The sequence below is a fragment of the Pan troglodytes genome, chromosome 19, assembly GCF_028858775.2.
Source record: "Pan troglodytes isolate AG18354 chromosome 19, NHGRI_mPanTro3-v2.0_pri, whole genome shotgun sequence".
Lineage (NCBI taxonomy): Eukaryota > Metazoa > Chordata > Mammalia > Primates > Hominidae > Pan > Pan troglodytes.
The window spans coordinates 86,376,789-86,400,658 of NC_072417.2; the positions used below are offsets into that span (position 1 = coordinate 86,376,789).

The 23,870-nt window shown below is 48.7% G+C and overlaps 1 protein-coding gene across 2 annotated transcripts in view; it reads right to left on the reverse strand.

The window, feature by feature from the left end:
- The window catches only part of SDK2 (sidekick cell adhesion molecule 2), a 311,714-nt gene that overhangs the window by 63,301 nt on the left and 224,543 nt on the right, over positions 1–23,870 (reverse strand). For both annotated transcript variants that reach the window (XM_009433191.5, XM_511658.9), the window contains exons 16-24: positions 22,839–22,979; positions 19,470–19,651; positions 18,250–18,365; positions 4,444–4,639; positions 4,155–4,253; positions 3,521–3,712; positions 1,668–1,789; positions 819–928; positions 534–684 (exon numbers count right to left, since the gene is read on the reverse strand). In XM_009433191.5, the coding sequence (XP_009431466.3) occupies positions 534–684; positions 819–928; positions 1,668–1,789; positions 3,521–3,712; positions 4,155–4,253; positions 4,444–4,639; positions 18,250–18,365; positions 19,470–19,651; positions 22,839–22,979 (1,309 nt within the window). The remainder of the gene's footprint in view (positions 1–533; positions 685–818; positions 929–1,667; positions 1,790–3,520; positions 3,713–4,154; positions 4,254–4,443; positions 4,640–18,249; positions 18,366–19,469; positions 19,652–22,838; positions 22,980–23,870) is intronic.

A 23,870-nucleotide genomic window follows, 5' to 3' on the forward strand; every position in this document is an offset into this window, starting at 1 on the left:
ATCACTCTGCTGTCACAGGCTTGTTGTCAGAACAGCGCCTGGTAGGAGAGGAAGCCTCGGTGTGTTACTGTCACTACCTCGTGCAGGATGGCCCACGGTCAGGACCCTCAACACACAGCCCGGATCTGGGGACACTCTCTGAATGCCACAGTGGCACTTGAACCCCAGACCCGCTGCTTGGGAGCTGTGTGGCTGTGGGCAAGTTCTTAACTTCTCTGAGCCTCCGTTTTCTTAGCTGTAAATTGGGATGATCATGTATCCTTTGTAAGATTATTGGGAGAATCAAATGGGATGAAAATTTAAAATGCTTGCCACTTGGCGATGCTCAGTAAACAGTATTTTTGGGCTCCTTCCTCTCATCGGCGGGCGGGGGGGCATTTGTTCGTTTGGCTAAGATGTTGATTATCAGGCATCTCATCAGAAAAGAGAAAGAGAGGAGAAAGGAGCTGTAGGAATTCTGATGTGCACCTTCTAGGAGGCAATGACCAGAAGCTCATGGAGAGGTCCCACCCCTGCCCTCGAGGGAGCCTTACCATCCAGCGCAGCCACAGGCTGGTCTCACTGGCTGTGCGCAGAGACACATTGGCTGGGGCCATGTCAGGGGGTGCCTGCAGGGTCTGGATCTTTCTAGAAGGCTGACTGGGGGGGCTGGTGCCCACGATGTTCACCTGGCGCATGCGGAAGCTGGGGTTGGGGAGAGATGAGCAAGATGGTAAGGGCAGCTCACCCAGCTCTCAACCCTGTCCTGGTCTGGGCCATAGCCCCCACCCACCCCCAGCCCTGAGGCTGCTGCCTTCTCCCCGGGCCAGTCTCATTACCTGTAGTAGGTGAAGGGGTTGAGGTCGGGCACCTCCATGGAGCGGGCATCGGGCTCATTGGAGAGCTGGTGGATCAGCAACCACTCCTCTCCCTCCCCAACCACGCCTACCTGGAAAAGGGCAGGACCTTAGGCCTGTCCAGCCTACAGGGCCCACACGGGGTGCTCCGAGCCCCAGTACAAGCCCTGCCAGGGAAGAACGTGGTTCAGAACCCAGGGCTCAGCTGGAGGGCACCATATGGGGCTACCATCTTTCCAGGCCCCTAAACATGACTGCAAGTGTGACTCAACCCTCCTGCCTTAGAATCTCTCAGGATGATTGTGATCAATATATTCCTGGATTCTGGAGTCAGAATGAGTTTAAATCTAACTCCACTACTTACAGAATCCCTCGAGTGCCGCCCAGGAATCTGTGCTTTTAACAAGCAGCCCAGGTGATTCTCCTGAACACCCCGGGTACTTCCAGAGACCCAGGCTGCCCCTCAAATCAGCTAAATCAGAATCAGAGTTTCTGGGGTTGGGGCACAGGTGTTGGCACTTCTGAATGCTCCCCTGATGATTCCAGGGTACAGCCAAGGCGGATATTTTTATATTCCAGCAACTGGGTATTTTTCTAGGCACCCCCCCGACCCAGGAGGGGACTGTAGTGTGTGTGTGTTTTTCCATGTACACAGGTGAGGGGCAGGGGGAGTTGGAGACAACATTGGCAAGTGTGAGCATTTGGAGTATAATGGGCCATTGAGAGCTGCACATGAAAATTCACACAGGCTGAAATACACATAAGATTTTGCACTCAAGAGCACAGGGTGCCCTGGCGGGGGCTGCTGCTCAGGCCCCAGGCCTGCCCTACCTGGGCTTCCACCAGCCAGCGGGAGATGGAGGTTTTCCCATCGTAGCCTGGCCTGAACTGCAAGGTCACAGAGCGGGGGCCGATGTTGGAAATGCCCAGGTTGGTAGGGGGCCCTGGGAGTTCTGGAAAAGGAGAACAGGGTGGGGAAGGAGATCCGGCGAGAATGGCTCCGCATGTTGAACGGGACTGTTGGGCATGGAGGGGGCTGTGTGTCACGCTTTTCCTGGAAATGTCTGAGGAGAAGCACAGCCACGGCCCCACTCCACCCACAGTCTTTGTTCCTGTGTCTTACAGAGAACCATGTTCATGCCAGGAGGCTGAGACAGATTTGGGGGTCAAAGGGGATCTCCTAGGGCTGAGAGGAGGCTCTCAGGGCCAGGAAACAGGGGCCCGGATGCCTTCTTCTTCCTGGCAGTTCTGGATGTGAGTGAGGTAATCATAAGGCAGCTGAAAGCTGCATTAAAACCAAGCTGTGCTGAGAAAGAAACCAAACGGGACCGATCCTCCCTTCCATCCGCACAGACCCCTGCACACCTCCTACGCCTAATTACAGCTCAGGAAGGTGAGAGGATGGGTGGGGACAGGGGGAAGCTTATTTTCTGGCCAGGAATCCTGGGGCTCTTGGAGCTCAGGAACAACAGAAAGAACACAGATTCTGGAGTCAGAATGAGTTTAAATCTAACTCCACTACTTACAGGCTGTGTGTCTTTGCACAAGTTATACAACTCTCTGTGCCTCCATGTCCTCCTTGGTAATGAAGAGGATAATAGCAACACCTCCCTCAGGGTTGTTGTGAGGATTAAATGAGTCGACGTGTGCAAAGCTCCTAGCACCATGCCCCGTGAACACTACATACCTATTTGCCAGCATGGCTGTAATTATCACTGGGGGTTGGCTGAGACTCAGGCAGCCCAGCCATCTACGCAGCAGGTGGAGGGATGCTGGCAGGTCAAACAAGCACTGCCTGACTGATCTGGATGGGACCACATGGTTATCTGGTCCAACTTCCCATATATACAGATGGGGAAACTGAGGCACAGAGGGGACACGGAACTTGCTCAAGGTTGTAGGGCTTGGCAGAAGCAGAGCTGAGAGTGGACCTCGGCTTGCTCTCTGTGCCAGGCCTAGGAGTAGCCCCACCGTGCTCTGCCACCTCCCAACCAACCCTTCCACACGCTGGAATCCAAGGTGGACCCTCTGGGCAACAGTGGGAAATTTTCCCCTGAATCACAGATACCATTGCCTGGTGTGGAATCTGGTGAGAAATGGGTGAAGGGAGGGACTGGTGGGGAAATGAGACAAGGCAGGGGGCCTCTGCTTTTCTGAGAGCTGTGGGAGGATGCAGCAGGGGGCCAGGGGAGCCCCTGTCCAGAGACCTGGGATCCCAGGGATTCCGCCTGCTCTGAGGGGGCCAGACCCACACGGCACAAGGGAAGGGGAGAGCCTGTGGGAAGAACGCTGGTATTCCTGAAAGACAAGGGGCCTCTTTTTATTTTTTTATTTTTGAAACGCGATGTGGCCCTGTCACCCAGACTGGAGTGCAGTGGTGTGATCTCGGCTCACTGCAACCTCTACCTCCTGGGTTCAAGCGATCTTCCATCCTCAGCCTCCCAACTAACTAGGATCACAAGCATGCACCACCACAGCTGGCTAATTTTTGTATTTTTAGTAGGGTTTCACCACGTTGGCCAGGCTGGTCTCGAACTCCTGACCTCAAGTGATACGCCTGCCTCAGCCTCCCAAGGTGCTGGGACTACAGGCATGAGCCACCACGCCCAGCCGACAAGGGGCCTCTTGAATGGGATGCTGCTCAGGAGAACTCAAAGAGTCCTGCCTTGAGAGTGGGCACTTACCTGGGGGCACCCCAGAGGAGATGGTGGAGGCGGACACTTGGCCCTGGCCCTTTGAGGTCATGGCGGCCACCTCGATGGTGTAGGTGGTGAGCGCGGTGAGGCCCGTGACACGGTACTCCAGGGTCACGTTGGGCAGGTAGTGGGTCACACGGGTGTTGGTTCGATTGTACTCCTCCCAGGAGATCCGGTACCCTGGGGAGAGCCGCCGTGTTGGCATGAGCTTGGCTGTGATCACAAGTTGGCCTGACCCACTACTCCACTTCTCACTTCTCCACTAGGCTGGCAATTAGATCCACATTGGGAGCAATGGGGCCAAGGGAGGTGGGAGCTGTTGGCATCATGCCCTGGGTCTCAGGTGTCGCCTCAGTGGGATGCCAGCACTTCAGGGAATTGCAGGGGACATAGTGAGTCATCATGGCAGCCACTGAGATCTGTGGCAGAAGGTGTGGGGCTGCAGACTCTGGGATGTGTTATGAAGTGGAGGTGCCAAGAGCCTCCTGTGAGTGGTTTCTAAGAAAGCATGGATTGGCTTCAAGAGTTTGGGTGAAAAGTAGCTCAAAGGCAGGGGATGGAGCAGCTCTGACCTTTCCCAGCCCTGTCCTGCCCTCTGGTTCAGAAACACTGCAGTGCCTACCTGTGAGGATGCCATTTTTCTCTCCCGGCTCTTGCCAGCTGACCTTCAGCGATGTGTCCAGGATCTCACTGAAGCTCAGGTGTCCCACGGGCCCAGGCACTGCACGCCAAAAGGAACCCCCACCCCCCAAGGCCAGTTAGAGCCAGAGAGAGACCACCATCTGTGAGACAGCCTGTGGTAATCTGGGGGTATCTCAGCCTGGGAGACAAGCCTGGGCCACACTTCTGCCTGGGGCGCCCAGCCTGGCCTTGGGGGTGGGGCAGAAAGAGCAGGGCTGGGGGGTGCCTACCATCCTCATGGGTGCGCACCAGCTGCGGGGTGCTGCGTGGCCCGTCCCCGGGGGTGGTGAAACACAGCACTGAGGTGAAGTACTCGGTGAACTTCTTCAAGCCAGACACGAAGCCCACGTGGATGCTGTCTTGAAAGTTAGGCCTGGCGGTCACCATGGTAACCTCCTCTTCCTGTTCCGGCTCCCAGGCGATCAGCTGCAGAGAGGCGAGCAAGTCACACAGAGCAGCAGGAAGGTTCCAGAGGAGGCCAAGCCCTCTCCCACAGGCTGGGCCAATCAACAGATGGTGTCCGGGGACCGGAGTCCCTGTGGTGCCTCCTCCGAGGGAAGGAACAGGCAGTGCAGGGAACCTGCGGGGTACCGGGGTTCACTTTGGGGCGCTTCTCCACTTCTTGAGCCACTGACTTTATGCAAAGCACCGTGCTGGGTGCTTCCCAGGAATCGCCTCGTACTCAATTCTCACAGAGACCCAGGAGGGAGGCATTTCACCAGGAACAGCTGCATAATTTGCAGGCTCAGTGCAAAATGAAAAATTTAGCCCTTGTTCAAAAACGACTAAGAATTTTAAGATGATAGCATCAGAGCATTTAACTAAGTGTGGGGTCCTTTCAAACGTGGGGCCCTGGACGACTGCACAGGTGGCACACCCATGAAGCCAGCCCTGTATTCCTTTTTTGAGATGGGGTCTCACTATGCTGTCCAGGCTGGAGTACAGCAGCATGATCACAGCTCACTGCAGCCTCAACCTCCTGGGCTAAAGCAGTCCTCCCACCTCAGCCTCCCAAAGTGCTGGGATTATAGGTGTGAGCCACTATGCTCGGCCCAGCCCTGTATTTTATTATTTATTTATTTATTTTTATTTTTTGAGACAGAGTCTTACTTTGTCGCCCAGGCTGGAGTACAGTGGCAAGATGTAGGCTCACTGCAACCTCTGCCTCCCGGGTTCAAGTGATTCTCCTGTCTCAGCCTCCAGAGTAGATGGGATTACAGACATGCACCACCATGCCCGGCTAATTTTTGTATTTTTAGTAGAGATGGGGTTTCACCATGTTGGCCAGGCTGGTCTCGAACTCCTGACCTCAAGTGATCCACCCGCCTCGGCCTCCCAAAGTGCTGGGATTACAGGCGTGAGCCACTGTGCCCAGCCCAACCCTGTATTTTACAGATGAGGAAACTGAGGCTCAAAGAGGCTCACACAGGTAGGGGGAAGCTGGTTCTGGGATTCCAAGCCCTGAGCTCCTACATCTTGCCCCATGTGAGCTGGGGCAGCTTCGTCTTTGGAGCTCTCCAAGGGTTACTTCCTACAGAGCTGGGAACTTCAGTTTGTGGGTAACTATTATCCTCTTACACTCCTTCTAAGTTGGGATTTCCATCTTAAATATCAAGTAGAGGCGGGGCATCGGCAAGAAAGTCCCATCTGGAAATCCCTCAAGTTCTCGCTCATCTCCCCTCTGCAGATCGCACCTGGCCCCCGCCCCCTCCCGCCTGTCTCGCCTCCTGCTCTCACCTCACGCTCCTGTTTCTAGGCCCTTCATCTGTCTCCAATAATGACAGCTGGTTTCAGAGATTTCCTCATTTATTTGAAGTTGATTAAATAGCAATTAATGGTGAAAAGCAACACTTGATGAGTTTTAATAAGCACCGGTATTTATAGATATAAAACAATACCACGCCACTGTCTCCCGGTTAACTCATGCCTATAACAATGCTTAATCTTCTCCTTTTCATGGCTGTGTATTTATAAAGGATGTTTTGAAATTTAATTGGTATTGTGAAAAGATAGCCTATAGCAAGTTAATTAGACACTAATTAGACCCTCAAAATACTAAACAGAAATACTAAGTGGCATTTAATAAGTGTGTTAAATATCCTCTGTATTTCGATTATCTTGTTTCATAGCAATTATGTTGCCGAACTTCTTTGGAGTAGATTAAGAAACAAGTTTAATGTTTTAATTTAATTTAATTAATGTAAATTCAAATTAATTATGCTGTTAGAATTAATTGTGTGGTGTGTTCCCCAGCAAGTATAAAATCTGGGTAAATATTATTTTCCTGGGCTTAGGCCAATTATAAGCTCTACCATTTTTTTTAAATAAAGGAAAAAGGGTGTCTTTACAAGTGCCTTAAAACAATATCACCGGGCCTTACCCACAAAAATGACCCAGAGGAAGTGCACAGGGTAATGGCAGTGTGGTTTGTGGAGTCACGCGGTTGACTTCATTATCCTACAGCTTGACGCCTGGATCCAAGATGGCAGCAGGGTCATGGGTTCCCGTGGCTGTTTCAAAATATTTACTCTGGGATGCGAGCCACTTGTCCTTCTCCAGCTACACGTGGAGAGGAGGAGGCTTGGGGATAGGAGGCCTCCCTGCCTCAGGTCCAGGGAGAGAGACAGTAAAATTGCCTTTTGTGTCCTTCATTGCCCTAAAGGGATTGGGCTCTGGGCAGCCGTGGGATGGAACTTCAGTGCTCAGCTCAACACACAACAGGGCTTCCACCTGTTGAACTCTTACCGTGTGCCTGGCCTTATTTAATCATCACAATGAGGAGCAGATGGAAATCATTGTCCTACGCTGTTACGGAAAAGGAAACTGAGGTTCAGGAAGGTTAAGGAGCTTGCACATGGACCTACTAAGAGCTGGTTCAGTTTGTGGACCCTGAGACCTTTCATGATGACCTCTGTCTCTCAAAGGTACACAGAGCTGCTGAGATGAGTGTTCTTTAGGACATCTCTGTGCCTTCTCCTTGTTAGTCAGTTTCAGTGTTGATTTACCATACTAGGTCCTTAGTCTCAGGTTCAAAGTAGACGGGGCTCCCCTGAGAAGGCTCGGGTGTGTTCTGGGGAAGGAGCATTAGACCTGGGTTCCTGGGATATGAAATTCCCCCTTAGAGAGCAGAGGCCCAGGAGGCAAGCCTTGTAACTGAGCAGCGGTGCTGTTGATGGAGGGTGTCGGGGGAGGGCAGCCTTGCAGCTGGCACACTTGAACCTGAACCCAGCTCTGTCACTTACTGTGGGACTCACGGAAAGTCACTTGACCACTCTGAGCCTCAGGCTATTCTAGGGGATAGAAACAGCTGCCTTGCTGGGTTTCAGGGAGGAGCAGGTGAAATGTCTCCTGTACTGCCTGTAGAGGCAGTACTCTACAGGGTTGAGGGTGTAGGATGGTGTATATGGCATCTAGCTACTAAAGTTAGAAAATAAAAGTTAGGCTAGGCGCGGTGGCTCATGCCTGTAATCCCAGCACTTTGGGAGGCCAAGGCGGGTGGATTACCTGAGGTCAGGAGTTTGAGACCAGCCTGGCCAACATGGTGAAACCCTGTCTCTACTAATAATACAAAAATTAGCCGGGGGTGGTGGCGCATGCCTGTAATCCCAGCTACTTGGGAGGCCGAAGCAGGAGAATTGCTTGAACCTGGGAGGTGGAGGTTGCAGTGAGCCGACATGGTGCCACTGCATTCCAGCCTGGGCGACACAGTAAGACTCTGCCTCAAAAAAAAAAAAAAAGTCGGAGAAATCCTGTCTCTCTGTCTCTCTCTCTCTATCTCTTTGCACACGCACAGACTCCCAAAAAACAACTTGGAAGGAGATGTAAGAAACCAACAACGGTGGCCACCTGGAGTGAGGAGAGTTTTGGAGTTGGGCACAGCACAACCAGGCAGGTGGGAGACTAGGGTGGGATGGAGGCCTTCCACTATATGTTTACTATTTTTTACTTTTTTTTGGTTTTTTGAATCACATATTTTAGGTTTAAAAATTAAAAGATCAAAAAATAAATTGAATGAGGGGTATTTGGCAATTGTAGCAAAAGTATTTACACATTTTCCCTTTGACTCAACAATCTCATTTCTAGGAATCTAGTCCAAAGTTATACTGTGAAAACAAAAAAAGAGGTCGAGTGCGGTGGCTCATGCCTATAATCCCAGCACTTTGGGAGGCCGGGGTGGGTGGTCACCTGAGGTTAGGAGTTCGAGGACAGCCTAGCCAACATGATGAAACCCCGTCTCTACTAAAAATACAAAAAATTAGCCAGGCGTGGTGGCGGGTGCCTATAATCCTAGCTACCTGGGAGGCTGAGGCAGGAGAATTGCTTGAACCTGGAGGTGGAGGTTGCAGTGAGCCGAGATCACGCTGCTGTACTCCAGCCTGGGCAACAAGAGCAAAACTCCATCTCAGAAAAAAAAAAAAAAAAAAAAGATATATGCACAAAACCATTCACCACAGAAAGGGTAGTTATAGTAAGACTAGAAACAACCAAAATGTCATCACCTGGGGGCTGCTTGATTAAACTATGGGAGATCCATATGATAGCAGAGGATACAGGTGTCAAAAGGAACAAGGGATGTCTCTCTATACTTTTATGGACTGACCTCCAAAATACATTCTAAATAATGATAATAATATAGGGACCGGGCACAGTGGCTCACGCCTGTAATCCCAGCACTTTGGGAGGCCAACGTCGGCGAATCACGAGGTCAGGAGTTCGAGACCAGCCTGGCCAACATGGCGAAACTCTATCTCTACTAAAAATACAAAAATTAGCCGCACATGGTGGCTGGCACCTGTAATCCCAGCTACTCTGGAGGCCGAGGCAGGAGAATTGCTTGAAACTGGAAGGCAGAGGTTGCAGCGAGCCAAGATTGCGACACTGCACTCCAGCCTGGGCAAAAGAACAAAACTCCGTCTCAAAAAAAAAAAAACAAAAAACAAAAAACAAACAAAAAACCGTATATATATATATATAAAGATCGAGAATGTGGAAAGTACATTGTCACTTATCTGAGAAGGAGAGCATACACATTTATGTATGCATGTACAGCAAATCCTTGGTATTCATGTGGGATTGGTTCCAGGACCCCCCGCAGATACCAAAAGCCACAGCTGCTCAAGTACCTGATATAAAAAGGTGTAGTATTTGCATGTAACCTACACACCTCTTCTTATATATCTTTTTTTTTTTTTTTTTGAGACAGTCTCGCTCTGTCGCCCAGGCTGGAGTGCAGCGGCGCGATCTCCGCTCACTGCAAGCTCCGCCTCTCGGGTTCACGCCATTCTCCTGCCTCAGCCTCCCGAGTAGCTGGGACTACAGGCGCCTGCCACCACGCCCGGCTAATTTTTTTTTGCATTTTTAGTAGAAACGGGGTTTCACTGTGTTAGCCAGGATGGTCTCGATCTCCTGACCTCGTGATCCGCCTGCCTTGGCCTCCCAAAGTGCTGGGATTACAGGCGTGAGCCACCGTGCCCGGCCCCTCCTCTTATATATCTTAAATCACCTTTAGATTATTGTAATACATAACACAATATAAATGCTATGTAAATAGTTGTTATACTGTATTGTTTGGGGGAATAATGACAAAAAACTCTGTACATGTTTAATATAGATGCATTTTTGTCTGAATATTTTCAGAACCTTATGAGATTGGCTGAATCCACAGATGTGGAATCCATGGCTAAGAAGGGCCTACTACACTCTTTTTTTTTTTTTTGAGATGGAGTCTCGCTCTGTTGCCTAGGCTAGGGTGCAGTGGCGAGATCTCCGCTCACTGCAATCTCTGCCTCCCCAGTTCAAACGATTCTCCTGCCTCAGCCTCCTGAATAGCTGGGATTATAGGCACCTGCCATCACGCCCAGCTAATTTTTTTTTTGTATTTTTAATGGAGATGGGATTTCACTATGTTGGCCATGGTGGTCTTGAACTCCTGATCTCAAATGATCTGCCTGCCTCGGCCTTCCAAAGTGCTGGAATTATAGGCGTGAGCCACCGCGCCTGGCCTGTACTTGTTTATATTAAAAAAATGGAAGAAAAAACCAAACCAAGAAAACAGAAAGCAATCAGACCTATAGGGGAGTGAGAGGACAAGGATTGAAGCTGATTTTCTCTGAATTTGCTTGTAGATTTGACTTTATTATGTAAATATTCAACGTAATTATAGAACAAAATTAAATTAAAAAATCAATCCCTAAAAATCAAAACCACAATGAAGCAAATGAACTAATAGAGTATTGAGCTGTGGTAAAATTACAGAGAGAAATGACTTCAAAAGACTTAGCAATGCAGTGCTAAGTCCATCCCTAGAGGGATATACCTCAGGAACAAGAAGAATGGCAATAATTGGAAACTACGTTCAGTAATCATAGTGTGGATATGACTATTCTGAAACTGTTGTGTGTGTTTGTGGGAATAACGTAGGTGGGTAAAATGCTGGTATTGTAGGAACTGGATTTTCAGTATGGACAAAAGACCAATGAGATTATTAAAGAGTCTGTCATCATGAAATGGAATTGAAAGTGTGAGTATCTATAGTATCTTAAAAAATATTGTTTAGCTAGCCATTAACAGGGCCTAGAAACAACAACCATTTCTGGAATAAATGCAATGCAAGTGCTAAAACTGTGGTATCTAACTATCATTTCTCACTGAAAGCAACAAGAGCCCCTTAAAGAAATGGCCGATGCCTGGCACAGTGAGGGGAATGTATATATAATAGTCTGGAACATCTTGTCATACCAAATTGCAAGGAAGCTATCAGAGACTACTGGGGCCACGTCAAGAGGGCTCACCATCAAGTCGAAGAGGCCAATGATGGGTCCATTTGTACCACTGAACTGGCAGCACCCAGTACCATTTAAGAAGCATAATAATGGTAATGGATTGAAACATGTCAGATATGTAAAACAAAAAACAAAACAAAAAGAATCCTTGGTTATCTAATAATACTACCAAACCCAAAACAAAACAGAAAGACGTCCCCCTCCAACCCAAGCTCATCTGTTACCTGATAAGACAATAAGGAATCAATTTATTCTTTATTTTTTCTGTTTTTTAGAAATAGAGATGGCGGGGAGGGGGGAGTCTCACTATATTGCCTAGGCTGGTCTTGAACTCCTGGCCTCAAGCAAGCCTTTGCCTCATCCTCCCAAAGTGTTGGGATTACAGGTGTGATACACCATGCCCGGCCAGAACCAATTCATTATACGAAAAATTGGTAAGTAAGGGAAAATAATTAAATGCTTACCCTGCTTTTCCTGGATAAACTGAAACTTCAGGTAACCAAAAAGTTGATAAAGGGAAAATTCTTGTTTTTGAAAGCATTTCAGCTCCTAAGTCAAGAAGAAATGATAATATTTGCCTATCCCCATATTATAACCCTTATTGAAATGATAGCTCATAGATGACTGTCAGTGGTTGACTTCACAGTAAGAGAGACAGCCGGACTTTGTGCTTTCGATCAAAATACATAACACCATCTAGGAAGTAAAATATTTCTTTCTTTCTTTTTTTTTTTTTTTGAGACAGAGTCTGGCTCTGTTGCCTAGACTGGAGTACAATGGTGTGATCTCTGCTCACTGCAACCCCTGCCTCAAGAATTCAAGCAATTCTTCTGCCTCAGCCTCCCGAGTAGCTGAGATTACAGGCATGTACCACTACACCGGGCTAATTTTTTTTTTTTTTTTTTGAGATGGAGTCTCGCTCTGTCACCCAGGCTGGAGTGCAGTGGTGCGATCTCAGCTCACGGCAACCTCTGCCTCCCGGGTTCACGCCATTCTCCTGCCTCAGCCTCCCGAGTAGCTGGGACTACAGGTGCCTGCCACTGCGCCTGGCTAATTTTTAAAAATATTTTTAGTAGAGACGGGGTTTCACCGTGTTAGCCAGGATGGTCTCGATCTCCTGACCTCGTGATCCACCTGCCTTGGCCTCCCAAAGTGTTGGGATTACAGGCGTGAGCCATCACACCCCGAAGTAAAATATTTCAAATAACAAAAAATCAAACCTGAATCAGATTAGCCTCTAGCTTTAAGTTACAATTCATTGTAACTATATTGTTTGGAGGAATGCATTGAATGACCCCACAGGGATGCAATCAGCGAAATCCAGACTGTGGAAAATTCTGTTGGACAAATGACTAAGTTTCTTCCCAAATAAATTACAAGAAAGAGAAAGGGAGAGAGAAAGAGAGAGAGAGAAAGAATCTATAGATCGACTGAGACCTAAAAAAAACCCCTCAACTGACTGCAATTGTGTGAACTTCATTTAGATCCTGAAGCAAATAAAACCACGAGTAACAAATTATGCGGCAATCAAGAGAATTTGAAGGCTGACTGGATATCTGATGATATTACAGGGCCTGCTGATATTTTTAGCTATCATAATGATAATGCGGTTACTGTGGTTTTATTTTAAATAGAGATCTCATCTATACTGTTTCTTTCCAGAAACATTCATGGATGAACTGATACAATGCCTGGAATTTGCTTCAAAATGTTCCAGGGGAAAGGCAGAGGGTTGGGGCAGAGATGGAACATACCTGGCTGGGAGTTGGGCATTGTTAAAGCTGGGAATGGGGATACAGGTGTTCACTGCAGTCTTTCCTCTACTTGGGTGGATGTTTGAAAATTTTCACAATTAAAAGGGGGCAGCCGGGTGTGGTGGCTCAGGCCTATAATGCCAGCACTTTGGGAGGCCAAGGTGGGTGGATCATTTGAGGTCGGGAGTTTGAGACCAGCCTGGTCAACGTGGTGAAACCCCATGTCTACTAAAAATACAAAAATTAGCTGGGCATGGTGGCATATGCCTGTAGTTCCAGCTACTCGGGAGGCTGAGGTAGGAGAATCACTTGAGCCCAGGAGGCGGAGGTTGCAGTGAGCCGAGATCCAACCTGGGTGACCGAGCAAGACTCTGTCTTAAAAAAAAAAAAAAAAAAATTAGCTGAGCATGGTGGCACATGCCCCTGTAATCCCAGCTACTTGGGAGGCTGAGGCACAAGAATCGCTTGAACCCGGGAGGCAGAGGTTGCGGTGAGTTGAGATTGCGCCATTGCATTCCAGCCCGCGCAACAAGAGTGAAACTCCATCTCAAAAAAAAGGAAGAAAGAAAAAAAAAAAACAAAAGGGGAAAAATGCTCATTCTCATTGGAGGTATACAAGGGACAAACACTGCTTTTTTCTCCTTGTGATATGCTGAAGGCTAAAGAAGCAGAGGAAAAAAATCTCTGCTTTTATTCATTGGTATTGAAAATGTTATCTACAATGAAAAATAATACATTCTCTCTCTCTCTCTGTGTCTGTCTGTCTGTCTCTGTCTCTCTCTCTCTTTCTTTTTTTGACACAGGGTCTCACTCTGTCACTCGGGCTGGAGTGCAGTGACGTGATTTCAGCTCACTGTAGCCTTGAATCGTGGTCTCAAACAATCCTCCCTGTCTTAGCCTCCTGAGTAGCTGTGATCACAGGCACTCAACACCACACCTGACTAACATTTTTGTGTGTGTAAAGATGGAGTCTTGCCATATTGCCCAGGCTCGTCTCAAACTCCTGGGCTCAAGAGATCCCCCTGTCTTGGCCTTCCAAAGTGTTGCGATTCCAGGCGTGAGCCACGGTGCCCAGCCTGACATTTTCTTTTTAATGTAAGGAAAAGTGAAGGCTCTGGTTTGAATCTGAGCTTTGCATGACCTTGACACTGTTTGACCTTGAACAAGTAACTTCCCTCTGGTGCCTCAGTTTCTTTCTCTGTAAAATGGTGTGATGATAATATTCCTTTTTGTTTTTGTTTTTGTTTGTTTGTTTGTTTTGAGACAGAGTCTAGCTCTGTCTCCCAGGCTGGAGCGAAGTGGCATGATCTCAGCTCACTGCAACGTCCGCCTCCTGGGTTCAAGCGATTCTCCTGCCTCGGCCTCCTATGTCTGTAGCTGGGATTAGAGATGTGTGTCACCACACCTGGCTAATTTTTGTATTTTCAGTAGAGACGAGGTTTCACCATACTGGCCAGGCTGTTTTCAAACTCTCGACCTCAAGTGATCTGCCTGCCTCGGCCTCCCAAAGTGCTAGGATTCCAGGCATGAGCCACCACGCCTGGCCGATAATGCTGCTTCTTAGAGTCCCTGTGCTGCTTGCATGAAAGATAAATGTGAGCGAAGCATTTAGTGTACTGCCTGGCCCAGAGAAAGGGCCCTGTAAGTGTGAGCTCTCCTTACTCCTCCACCAGTTTCTGTGCTCAAAACATCTGGGCAATTCACTCCTGCTGACCTTTATCGAGTAGCTACTGGGGGCTGGGCACTGACTAGACCTGGGAATTCAGTGGCCTCTGCCACCTCCTCTTGCTCTGGGTCACCATGGGCCACTGCCCTAATTGTCCTGGCCACGGGCTGGCCTTCCTGGCCCTCGGGGGAGCTGTTTGCCTTAAAAGTTTGTAGCTCAGCCCTCCCATATGTAGAATAAAACTTGTGCTTAGAATTGGTAGCAAGAAGCTAATTGTTCCCAGTTCAGCTCCTCTGCTCTTCAGCAATGCCGGCCTCCCCTTCCTTCCTCTGCCTCCCCCCAGGGTCCCAATTAGGAGAGTTTTCCGGCAGCGAGCTGCTGCTCCCTGCCCTGCAAAGCTCTGCTCGACCTTGGGTTCACTGCCTTCCTGGGATTGAGAGGGCCAAGGCCGGAGTGAAGCTGGGTCATTTCCAGTTCTGGACCATCCCTCCTTTGTTTGCTTGCAACACTAGCAGAAACTCCTCTTCATTATTTCATCCCAGTCCCTTCTTGTCCAGCCTCCCCCACTTTGGAGGAAGAACCGCTAAGGCAGCGAGTCCTAGAATTAATCTTAGTTGTGGCAAGCACAGTGCAGAGGGGTGCAGGAACCTTCGGGATGTGTCAGTGGTCACCTCGAGGTCATGCGTTCCCTGGGCTGAAGCTCAGGGCCTGCAGTGCTCTCCGCTTCACAGCTGGCCTCCCCTCAAATGCTCTGCCTCCCCTCCCACATCTGGAGGGAGTGGACGGCATCCTTCCGTCTGCCCCACGTTGCTGGGGGCAGGTCCTACCCCTTTAAAACATAGTGTGGATCCCCCATGCTGTGCTCTGTCTTTAGTCCTCCGTGGGGAGGACAGGCACGGGGCCCACGTGGAATGACACGAGAGAACCGGGCCTGGGCTCTGAGGTCTGTGTTCCAGGATGGGAGGACTGAGAAGTCCTGACTTTTAGCACAGTTGGAAGGAGAGCAAATGTACTACTACTACTATTATTACTGCTATTTTTTTTTTTTGGTCAGAGTCTCGCTGGAGTGTAGCGGCAGAATCTCAGCTCACTGCAACCTCCGCCTCCCAGGTTCAAGCAATTCCCCTGCCTCAGTCTCCCGAGTAGCTGGGACTACAGGCATGCGCCACCATGCCCAGTTAATTTGTGTGTGTGTGTGTGTATATATATGTATATGTGTATATATATATATGTATATGTATATATACGTATATATGTATACGTATATATGCATATATGTATATGTATATGTGTATATGTATATATGTATATGTATATGTATATATACGTATATATGTATGTATATGTGTATATATACGTATATGCGTATATACGTATATGCGTATATGCGTATATGCGTATATATGTATATGCGTATACGCATATACATATACGTATATCCTGGAACATATACATATATATGTGTGTGTGTATATATATATGTGTGTATATATATATATTTTTTTTTTAGTAGAGATGGGATTTCACCATGTTGGCCAGGCTGGTCTTGAACTCCCAACCTCAGGTAATCCACCCACCTCAGACTCCCAAAGTACAAGGATTACAGGCATGAGCCACCATGCCTGGTCTACTGCTATTATTACTATTATTATTTGTTATGGGCTGAGTTGTGTCTGCAAAATCTGTATGTTTAAATTCTAACCCCCAGCACCCCAGAATGTGACTGTATTTGGAGACAGAATTGTTAAAGAGGTAGTTAAATGAGGTCACTAGTGTGGGCCCTAATCCAATGTGACTGAGGTCCCTATAAGAAGAGGACATTTAGGCCAGGCGCGATGGCTCATGCCTGTAATCCCAGCACTCTGGGAGGCCGAGGCAGTCGAATTACTTGAGGTTGGGAGTCTGAGACCAGCCTGGCCAACATAGTAAAACCCCATCTCTATTGAAAATACAAAAAAATTAGCCAGACATGGTGGCACATGCCTATAGTCCCAGCTACTCGGGAGGCTGAGGCAAGAGAATTGCTTGAACATGGGAGGCGGAGGTTGCAGTGAGCCAAGATCTCTTTGGACACAGACACAGAGTGAAGACAGACACCTAGAAGTCAAAGAGAGAGGCCTCAGAGGAAACCAACCCTGCCCACACAGTAATCTCGTACTTCTACTCCCCAGAACTGTGCAAAAATAAATTTCTGTTGTTTAAGCCAGGGTTCCCCAATCCCCCACTGACCACCAGGTACCAGTCTGTGGTCTGTTAGGAACCAGGCTGCACAGCAGGAGGTGAGCGGCAGGCAAGAAAGTGAAACTTCATCTGTACTTATAGCTGCTCCCCAGTGCTCACATTACCACCTAAACTCCACCTCCCATCAGTGGCAGCATTCGATTCTCACAGGAGCATGAACCCTGCTGTGAACTGCGGATGTGAGGGATCTAGGTTGCGTACTCCTTATGAGAATCTAATGTCTGATGATCTGTCACTGTCTCCCATCACCCCCAGATCGGACCGTCTAGTTGCAGGAAAACAAGCTCAGGGCTCCCATGGATTCTACATTGTGGTGAGTTGTATAGTTATTTCATTGTATACTACAATGTGATAGTAACAGAAATAAAGTGCACAATAATGTCATGTGCTTGAATCATCCCAAAACCATCCCTCCCCCCACCCCAATCCATGGAAAAATTATCTTCCATGAAACTGGTCCCTGGTGCCAAAAAGGTTGGGGACTGTTGCTTTAAGCAATCCAGTCTGTGGTACTTGGTTATAGCAGCCCAAATGCATTTCTACGACCACTAAAATCACTTTCCAAGTGCTTATCATGTGTTTGTCATTGTGCTGAACAAATTAGAAATATTATCTCACTTAATCCTCACACAACTCCAAGAAGCAGGTATTATCATCTTCATTTGCAAATGAGAAAACTGAGTTTATTTTAGTTATTCAGCGGTGCGAGCAGTGTATAGAGTAGCTGCTCAATAAATATTGATTGAAGGACAGAAGCTGAGACATGTTAAAGAACATGCGCAGGTTGCCAGCAAGAGGCAAAGCTGGGATTTTAACCACCAAGTCTGTCTGAGTCGTAATCCTGTGCCCTTAACCACACACTACGTGGAGTCGAGTACAGCCTGGGGATACGTTTGAGCATGAAGCCCACAAGAGCCACGGTAAGAAGTGAATGGTGGATTTTTCTCATGGGGCCATGGCTATACCAGGTGTTTCTTTTTCTTTTTTTTCTCTCTCTCTTCTTTTTTTTTTTTTGGGACAGAGTTTCATTCTGTTGCCCAGGGTGTAGTGCAATGGCTGCAATCTCAGCTCACTGCAACCTCCGCCTCCCAGGTTCAAGTGATTCTCCTGCCTCAGCCTCCCGAGTAGCTGGGATTACAGGCGCCCCTGCCACCACGCCCAGCTAATTTTTGTATTTTTAGTAGAGACGGAGTTTCACCATGTTGGCCAGGCTGGTTTTGAACTTCTGACCTCAGGTGAGCTGCCCGCCTCAGCCTCCCAAATTGGGGATTACAGACGTGAGCCACTGTGCCCGGCCCCTACACCAGGTGTTTCTGAGCCTGAAATAACCTGGGTTTTGTGTATAACCCAGTCTCGCTGGGAAGGACCGTAGCACTGAGTGTCAGTCAGGGCAGTGTCTGCACTTCCTGTGGCCCGCATGTAGCCTCTGGGAAGGCCTGGAGCTCTTTTCCTCTAATATGTGTCCCTAGCTTGACTCGAGCCAATGACTTCAGAAACAGAGGGGGGATTTCCTCCTGCCCCCTCTGTCCCCTCTCCCCACCTCCTCCAGAAGATCTTAGGGCCTCCTCTTGGGTGAGGAGATGCCTCATGTACCTTGTAGCCCTGGTTGATGCCGTTGATGAACTGGGGGCTGGGGGCGTTCCAGGTGAAGCGGATGGTCGTGGAATTGGTGGCTTCCGCGTGCACATTGCCCGGAGGGACCGTGGGAACTAGAGGAGATGAGAGAACGGGGTGGGGTGGAGGGGACCCAGTCAGTCTCTCTTGCTCAGTTCAGTAGAGAAAACGCAGGGGTGGAGGGGGCCTAGTCAGTCTCTCTTGCCCAGTTCAGTAGAGAAAATGCAGGGGTGGGGGCTATAGCCTCTGCCTTGCACCCCCCTACCCCACCCCAACTCCTCCCTCGCTGTGTAGACTTAAGAGGCCTTCATATTCTCTCTGGATTAGTTTGTGTTTAATAAAACTTGCCTGACCCACCTCACAGGGTACTGGTAAATAAAAGCGGTGCGGATGAAAAATGCTCTGGCATGGTTTTCAGGTGGAATGCTAAAAGTAAGCTGTTTCATGATCTACTTAACATGAAATTCACAGAAGGTCCCCATATGCCTGGAGCCTCTGCCCTTCACCATGTCCAAGCCAGCCTCCTCTTCCTCTTCCCCTCAGTCCTCCCACCCTGTGGGGTAGATTGGCCTGGGGTGGTGATTCCAGCCCCAGGGTGCAATAGTAGGGGCCTGGTGAGAACAGGCCACACAGCCAAGGCTCTCGGGCCTGGACAGGCACAGAACCCAACAGGCAAGGGACTGGGAGAAGGGGAAGCCCCTGCTCCTCTGAGGCCATAGTCTCTTTTCATTTCATTTCACTTTTTTTTTTTTTTTTTTTGAGACAGAGTCTCACTTTGTCACCTAGGCTGAAGTGCAGTGGCATGATCTCAGCTCACTGCAGCCTTAACTTCCCCAGGCTCCAGCCTTGGGGACCTCCCGAGTAGCTGGGACCACAGGCAGGTACCACCACACCGAGCTAGTTCTGTTCATTTTTTGTAGAGACAGGGTCTCACTATGTTGCCCAGGTTAGCCTCAAACTCCTGGGCCCAAGCGATCCACCTGCCATAGCCTCCTGAGTAGCTGTGCCACTGTAGCATGTAGCATGCCACCACACCCAGATAATTTTTTTCACTTTTTGTAGAGATGGAGTCTCCCTATGTTGCCCAGGCTGGCTTAAAACTCCTGGGCTTGAGCAATCCTCCCGTCTTGGCCTCCCAAAGTGCTAGGATTACACGCATGAGCCACCGTGCCTGGTCTGAGGCCACAGTCTCTACCTACCTCCCTGCAGCGTCCACTCGGTGACTTTACTGCTGTAGACCCCCAGCCCAGCGCTGTTGTAAGCAGCCACCTCGATCTCGTAGTTGGTCCAAATGATGAGATCCTCCAGCAGCAGGTTGTTCACATCAGCATCCGTGATGTTCTTAAACTGGTACCCCACGGGCAGCCCGGCCAGGCAGTACCTGAGGGGAAGGGGCGAGGCACAGTGGAGTCAGAGTCAGCTTGCTTGGCCTCGTACCCAGGAAATCGTCCAGAGCAGCGCTGTACAATAGGACTTCCGGCGGTGGCGGAAGTGCTCTGCATCTGTGCTGTCCGACAGGGTGCCCGCCAGCACATGCAGCTGCTGAGCCCTTGAAATGTGGTTAGTGCAACCGAGGAAATGAATTCAATTTTTTTTTTTTTTTTTTTTTTTTGAGACGGAGTCTTGTTCTGTCACCCAGGCTGGAGTGCAGTGGCGCAATCTCGGCTCACTGCAACCTCTGCCTCCCAGATTCAAGTGATTCTCCTGCCTCAGCCTCCCTGAGTAGCTGGGATTACAGGCATGTGCCACCATACTGGCCAATTTTTGTATTTTTAGTAGAGACAGGGTTTCACCATGTTGGCCAGGATGGTCTCGAACTCCTGACCTCAGGTGATCTGCCTACCTCACCTCAGCCTCCCAAAGTGCTGGGATTATAGCATGAGCCACTATACCTGGCCTGAATTAGAATTTGTTTTAGTTTTGCTTATAGTTGACCCTTGAACAACACAGGTTGGAACTGTACAGGTTCGCGTACACACAGAGCTTTATTTTTATTTTTATTTTTTTAGATGGAGTCTCGCTCTTTCACTCAGGCTGGAGTGCTATGGCATGATCTTGGCTCACTGCAACCTCCACCGGCCAGGTTCAAGCAATTCTCCTGCCTCAGCCTCCCAAGTAGCTGGGACTACAGGCACGCGTCCCATGCCTGGCTTATTTTTTGTATTTTTAGTAGAGATGGGGTTTCACCATGCTGGCCAGGCTGGTCTCGAACTCCTGACCTCGTGATCCACCTGCCTCAGCCTCCCAAAGTGCTGGGATTATAGGCGTGAGCCACCACGCCCAGCTACACAGAGTTTTAAAAATAAACATATCAGAAAAAGTTTTAGAGATTTGTGACAATTTGAAAAAACTCACAGATGAATCACATAGCCTAGAAATATTGAAAAAATTAAGAAAAAGTTATATCATAAATGCATAAAAATATACGTGTTAATCGACTGGTTATAGGTGTGGCTTCTGGCTAGCAGTAGGCTATTAGTATTTAAGTTTTTGGGGAGTCAAAAATCATATGTGGATTGGGCCGGGCATGGTGGCTCGTACCTATAATCCCAGTGCTTTGGGAGGCCCAGGCAGGTGGATCGCTTGAGGTCAGGAGTTCGAGACCAGCCTGGCCAAAAAGATGAAATCTTGTCTCTACTAAAAAAAAAAAAAAAAAAAATTAGCCGGATGTGGTGGCACATGCCTGTAGTCCCAGCTACTCGGGAGTCTGAGGCAGGAGGATCACTTGAGCCCAGGAGGTGGAGGTTGCAGTGAGCTGAGATTACGCCACTGCACTCCAGCCTGGGCAATGGAGTGAGACCCTGTCTCAAAAAAAAAAAAGAAAATAAATTATACATGGATTATCAACCGTGAGGGGGTGAGCACCCCTAGCCCCCACACTGTTCAAGGGTCAACTGTAGTTTAAGTAACCAGAGCTGGCTAATGGTTACCTTACTGGGTAGCAGAGGTCTAGGGGATGTGTCTGGACTATTCTTTTTGATGGGGGAGGATTGCTAACCAGGGGCACTGAGAGGTCCCAGGGCAGAACTTGCAGGTCTCAGCCTTGGAGGGGTCATGGACTGGAGAGCTGTCCCTGAAGCCTGGGCTCATTTTCTTTCCTCCTCTAGGATACAGGCTCCCTCTTCTGACAGTTACTCGCCCAGGTGGAATGAAACACCTGGGCTACCTACTCGACCCATTTCTACCTCCACTGGCGAAAAGAACTCACAGCACTAAAGAAGTAAATGTGTACAAGCAAATTTTGGGGGTCAGACACAAAGGATGGCTCATTCATTTGAGAAACACAATGCATATATAATTCAGCATCTAATTATTGGAAAATTAAGGACCTCAAAGTATTCTGATGCATTACAATGCCCTAAAACACTGCTTCTCTAAACCTGAAGATGCATCAAAGTCTCCTAGATGAGTTTTTTTTTTTTTTTTTTTTTTTTTTTAGATGGAGTCTCGCCCAGGCTGGAGTGCAGTGGTGCGATCTTGGCTCACTGCAACCTCTGCCTCCTGGGTTCAAGTGATTCTCCTGCCTCAGCCTCCTGAGTAGCTGGGACTACGGGTGTGTGCCACCATGCCCAGCTAATTTTTGTATTTTTAGTGAAGATGGGGTTTCACCATATTGGCCAGGATTGTCTCAATCTCCTGACCCCGTGATCCACCCGCCTTGGCCTCCCAAAGTGCTGGGATTACAGGCATGAACCACCGTGCCCGGCCTGAAAGATTTTTTCAAAAGCAAAGGTTTCTAAGCCTATCCTTAAAGTTTCTGGTTTGGTAGGTCTTGGAGAGACTTGATAATTTGCATTTCTGACCAGTTCTCAGGTTAGGCTGATGCTATGGGTGCTGGGACCACACTTTGAGAAACACCGCCCTTCAGGATTAGTGAAAAACCCACAACAAAATTAACCAATAGTGGAGCAGTTAAACCCCTGTGAGGGTGTGTACATGCAGGAATGAGACACACGAAGTTGCGTAGCATTTTGTAGCCAGAATCTAGAATATCAATGAGAGTTCTCAGTAACCTCAAATAACTTATGAATTTGAACTTATGAATACCACATTTTAGTGACCCTTAATGACTCCCATTTAGGTTACTAGAAGAGTAGTCCCTCAGTCAAATGCAAAGATAAGGGTCTGTATAACTGGGCTTCATTTCCAGTAATAACCAAAGAAAGAACTTTCACTTTTCCATCAGTTCTTCGGCCAGCTGGTTTCTCCACTCACGGGTCAAGATAATTCTGGCCTGTGATGGAATATTCGCGGCTTCCCAGAGCGTTGCCCCTTGGAAAGTTACTTCTTTCTTCTCCTGTCTCCTTGTAGGCCTGTTCCTATGTCAGCCCATATAGCCTCCCCTCTCAAGCATTCCTTGCTGGTGTCCAGGGGTCTTGCCGCTGGAAGTTCTACTAGGTGTCCAACCTAAATCCTTCCTACCACTGAGTAGGCATTTCTTGTTACCTAGTCCTTCCTAGATGGCGAAGGGTCTGCCATGAATTTGCACTGTTTTCCAGTCCACTCCCGATCTTCCCCCATGCCTTTCCCCTTGGGACTGGGCTCCTGTCCCCAGGGTGGACACCCACCTGATGATGTAGCCCTTGAGAATTCCATTCTGGTGGCTCTCAGGAGGCGGCTGCCACTGGATCATGATGGACTGGTTGGTTCGACCGCTGGCGATGACGTTCTGTGGAGGGGCCGTGGGGGGCTCCTCGGGGAGGGAGACCCTGGATCAGAAAACACCAATGCTCTTAGTCTTGGGGTCAAACACAGGAGTTGAATGGGATATGAGAAGGCTGAACCCTGGCCTGCTCTGACTCTGGATAATTCGGTACAACTGCTGTGTGCATCTGGGCAAGTTACCTGACTTCTCTGAGCTTGTTCTATAAAAGAATTATAATAAAGCTCTACTTGCCTGCCTTATGAGACTAGTTGAGGCTCAAATGATACTACATATATAGTCTGTGTGTATATGTGGATATATGTATATGTCTTTTAAAAACTATAAGGCCAGATGCTGTGGCTCATGCCTGTAATCCCAGCACTTTGGGAGGCTGAGGCAAGAGGATTGCTTGAGGGCCAGAGTTCAAAACCAGCCTGGGCAACATGGCAAGACCCTGTCTCTACCAAAAAAAAAAAAAAAAAACAAAAAACTCCCGCCTGGTGACTTGCACCTGTAATCCCAAATACTTGGGAGACTGAGGTGGGAGGATGGCTTGAGCCCAGGAGGTTGAGGCTGCAGTGAGCTGTGTTTGCATCACGGAACTACAGCCTGGGAAACAGAGACCCTGTCTCAAAAAAAAAAAAATTAATGTACATGTTTTTGGTGCTGTTGAGGGATGTAAGTTTCAGTTTCCTATTTGTCAAGGAAGCTGCTGTTGGGGCTGATGAGGTCATGAGTGTCCAAGTGTTCTATAAGCAGAAATGTTGGTCACATCCCACTGGTCAGCTGCTGGTGTACCTTAACTAGGCCTCCTTTGCTGGCCAGCTGAGCCCCAGGCAGGAGCAGGGCGGGCATGGCGTGTGGGGGAGAGAGCCAAGGACACCCACCCTGCCTCCGGGAGCCAAGTGCGACAGCATGTCTTTCTCTGGCATTGCTGGGGGACGCTGTGTTCTGC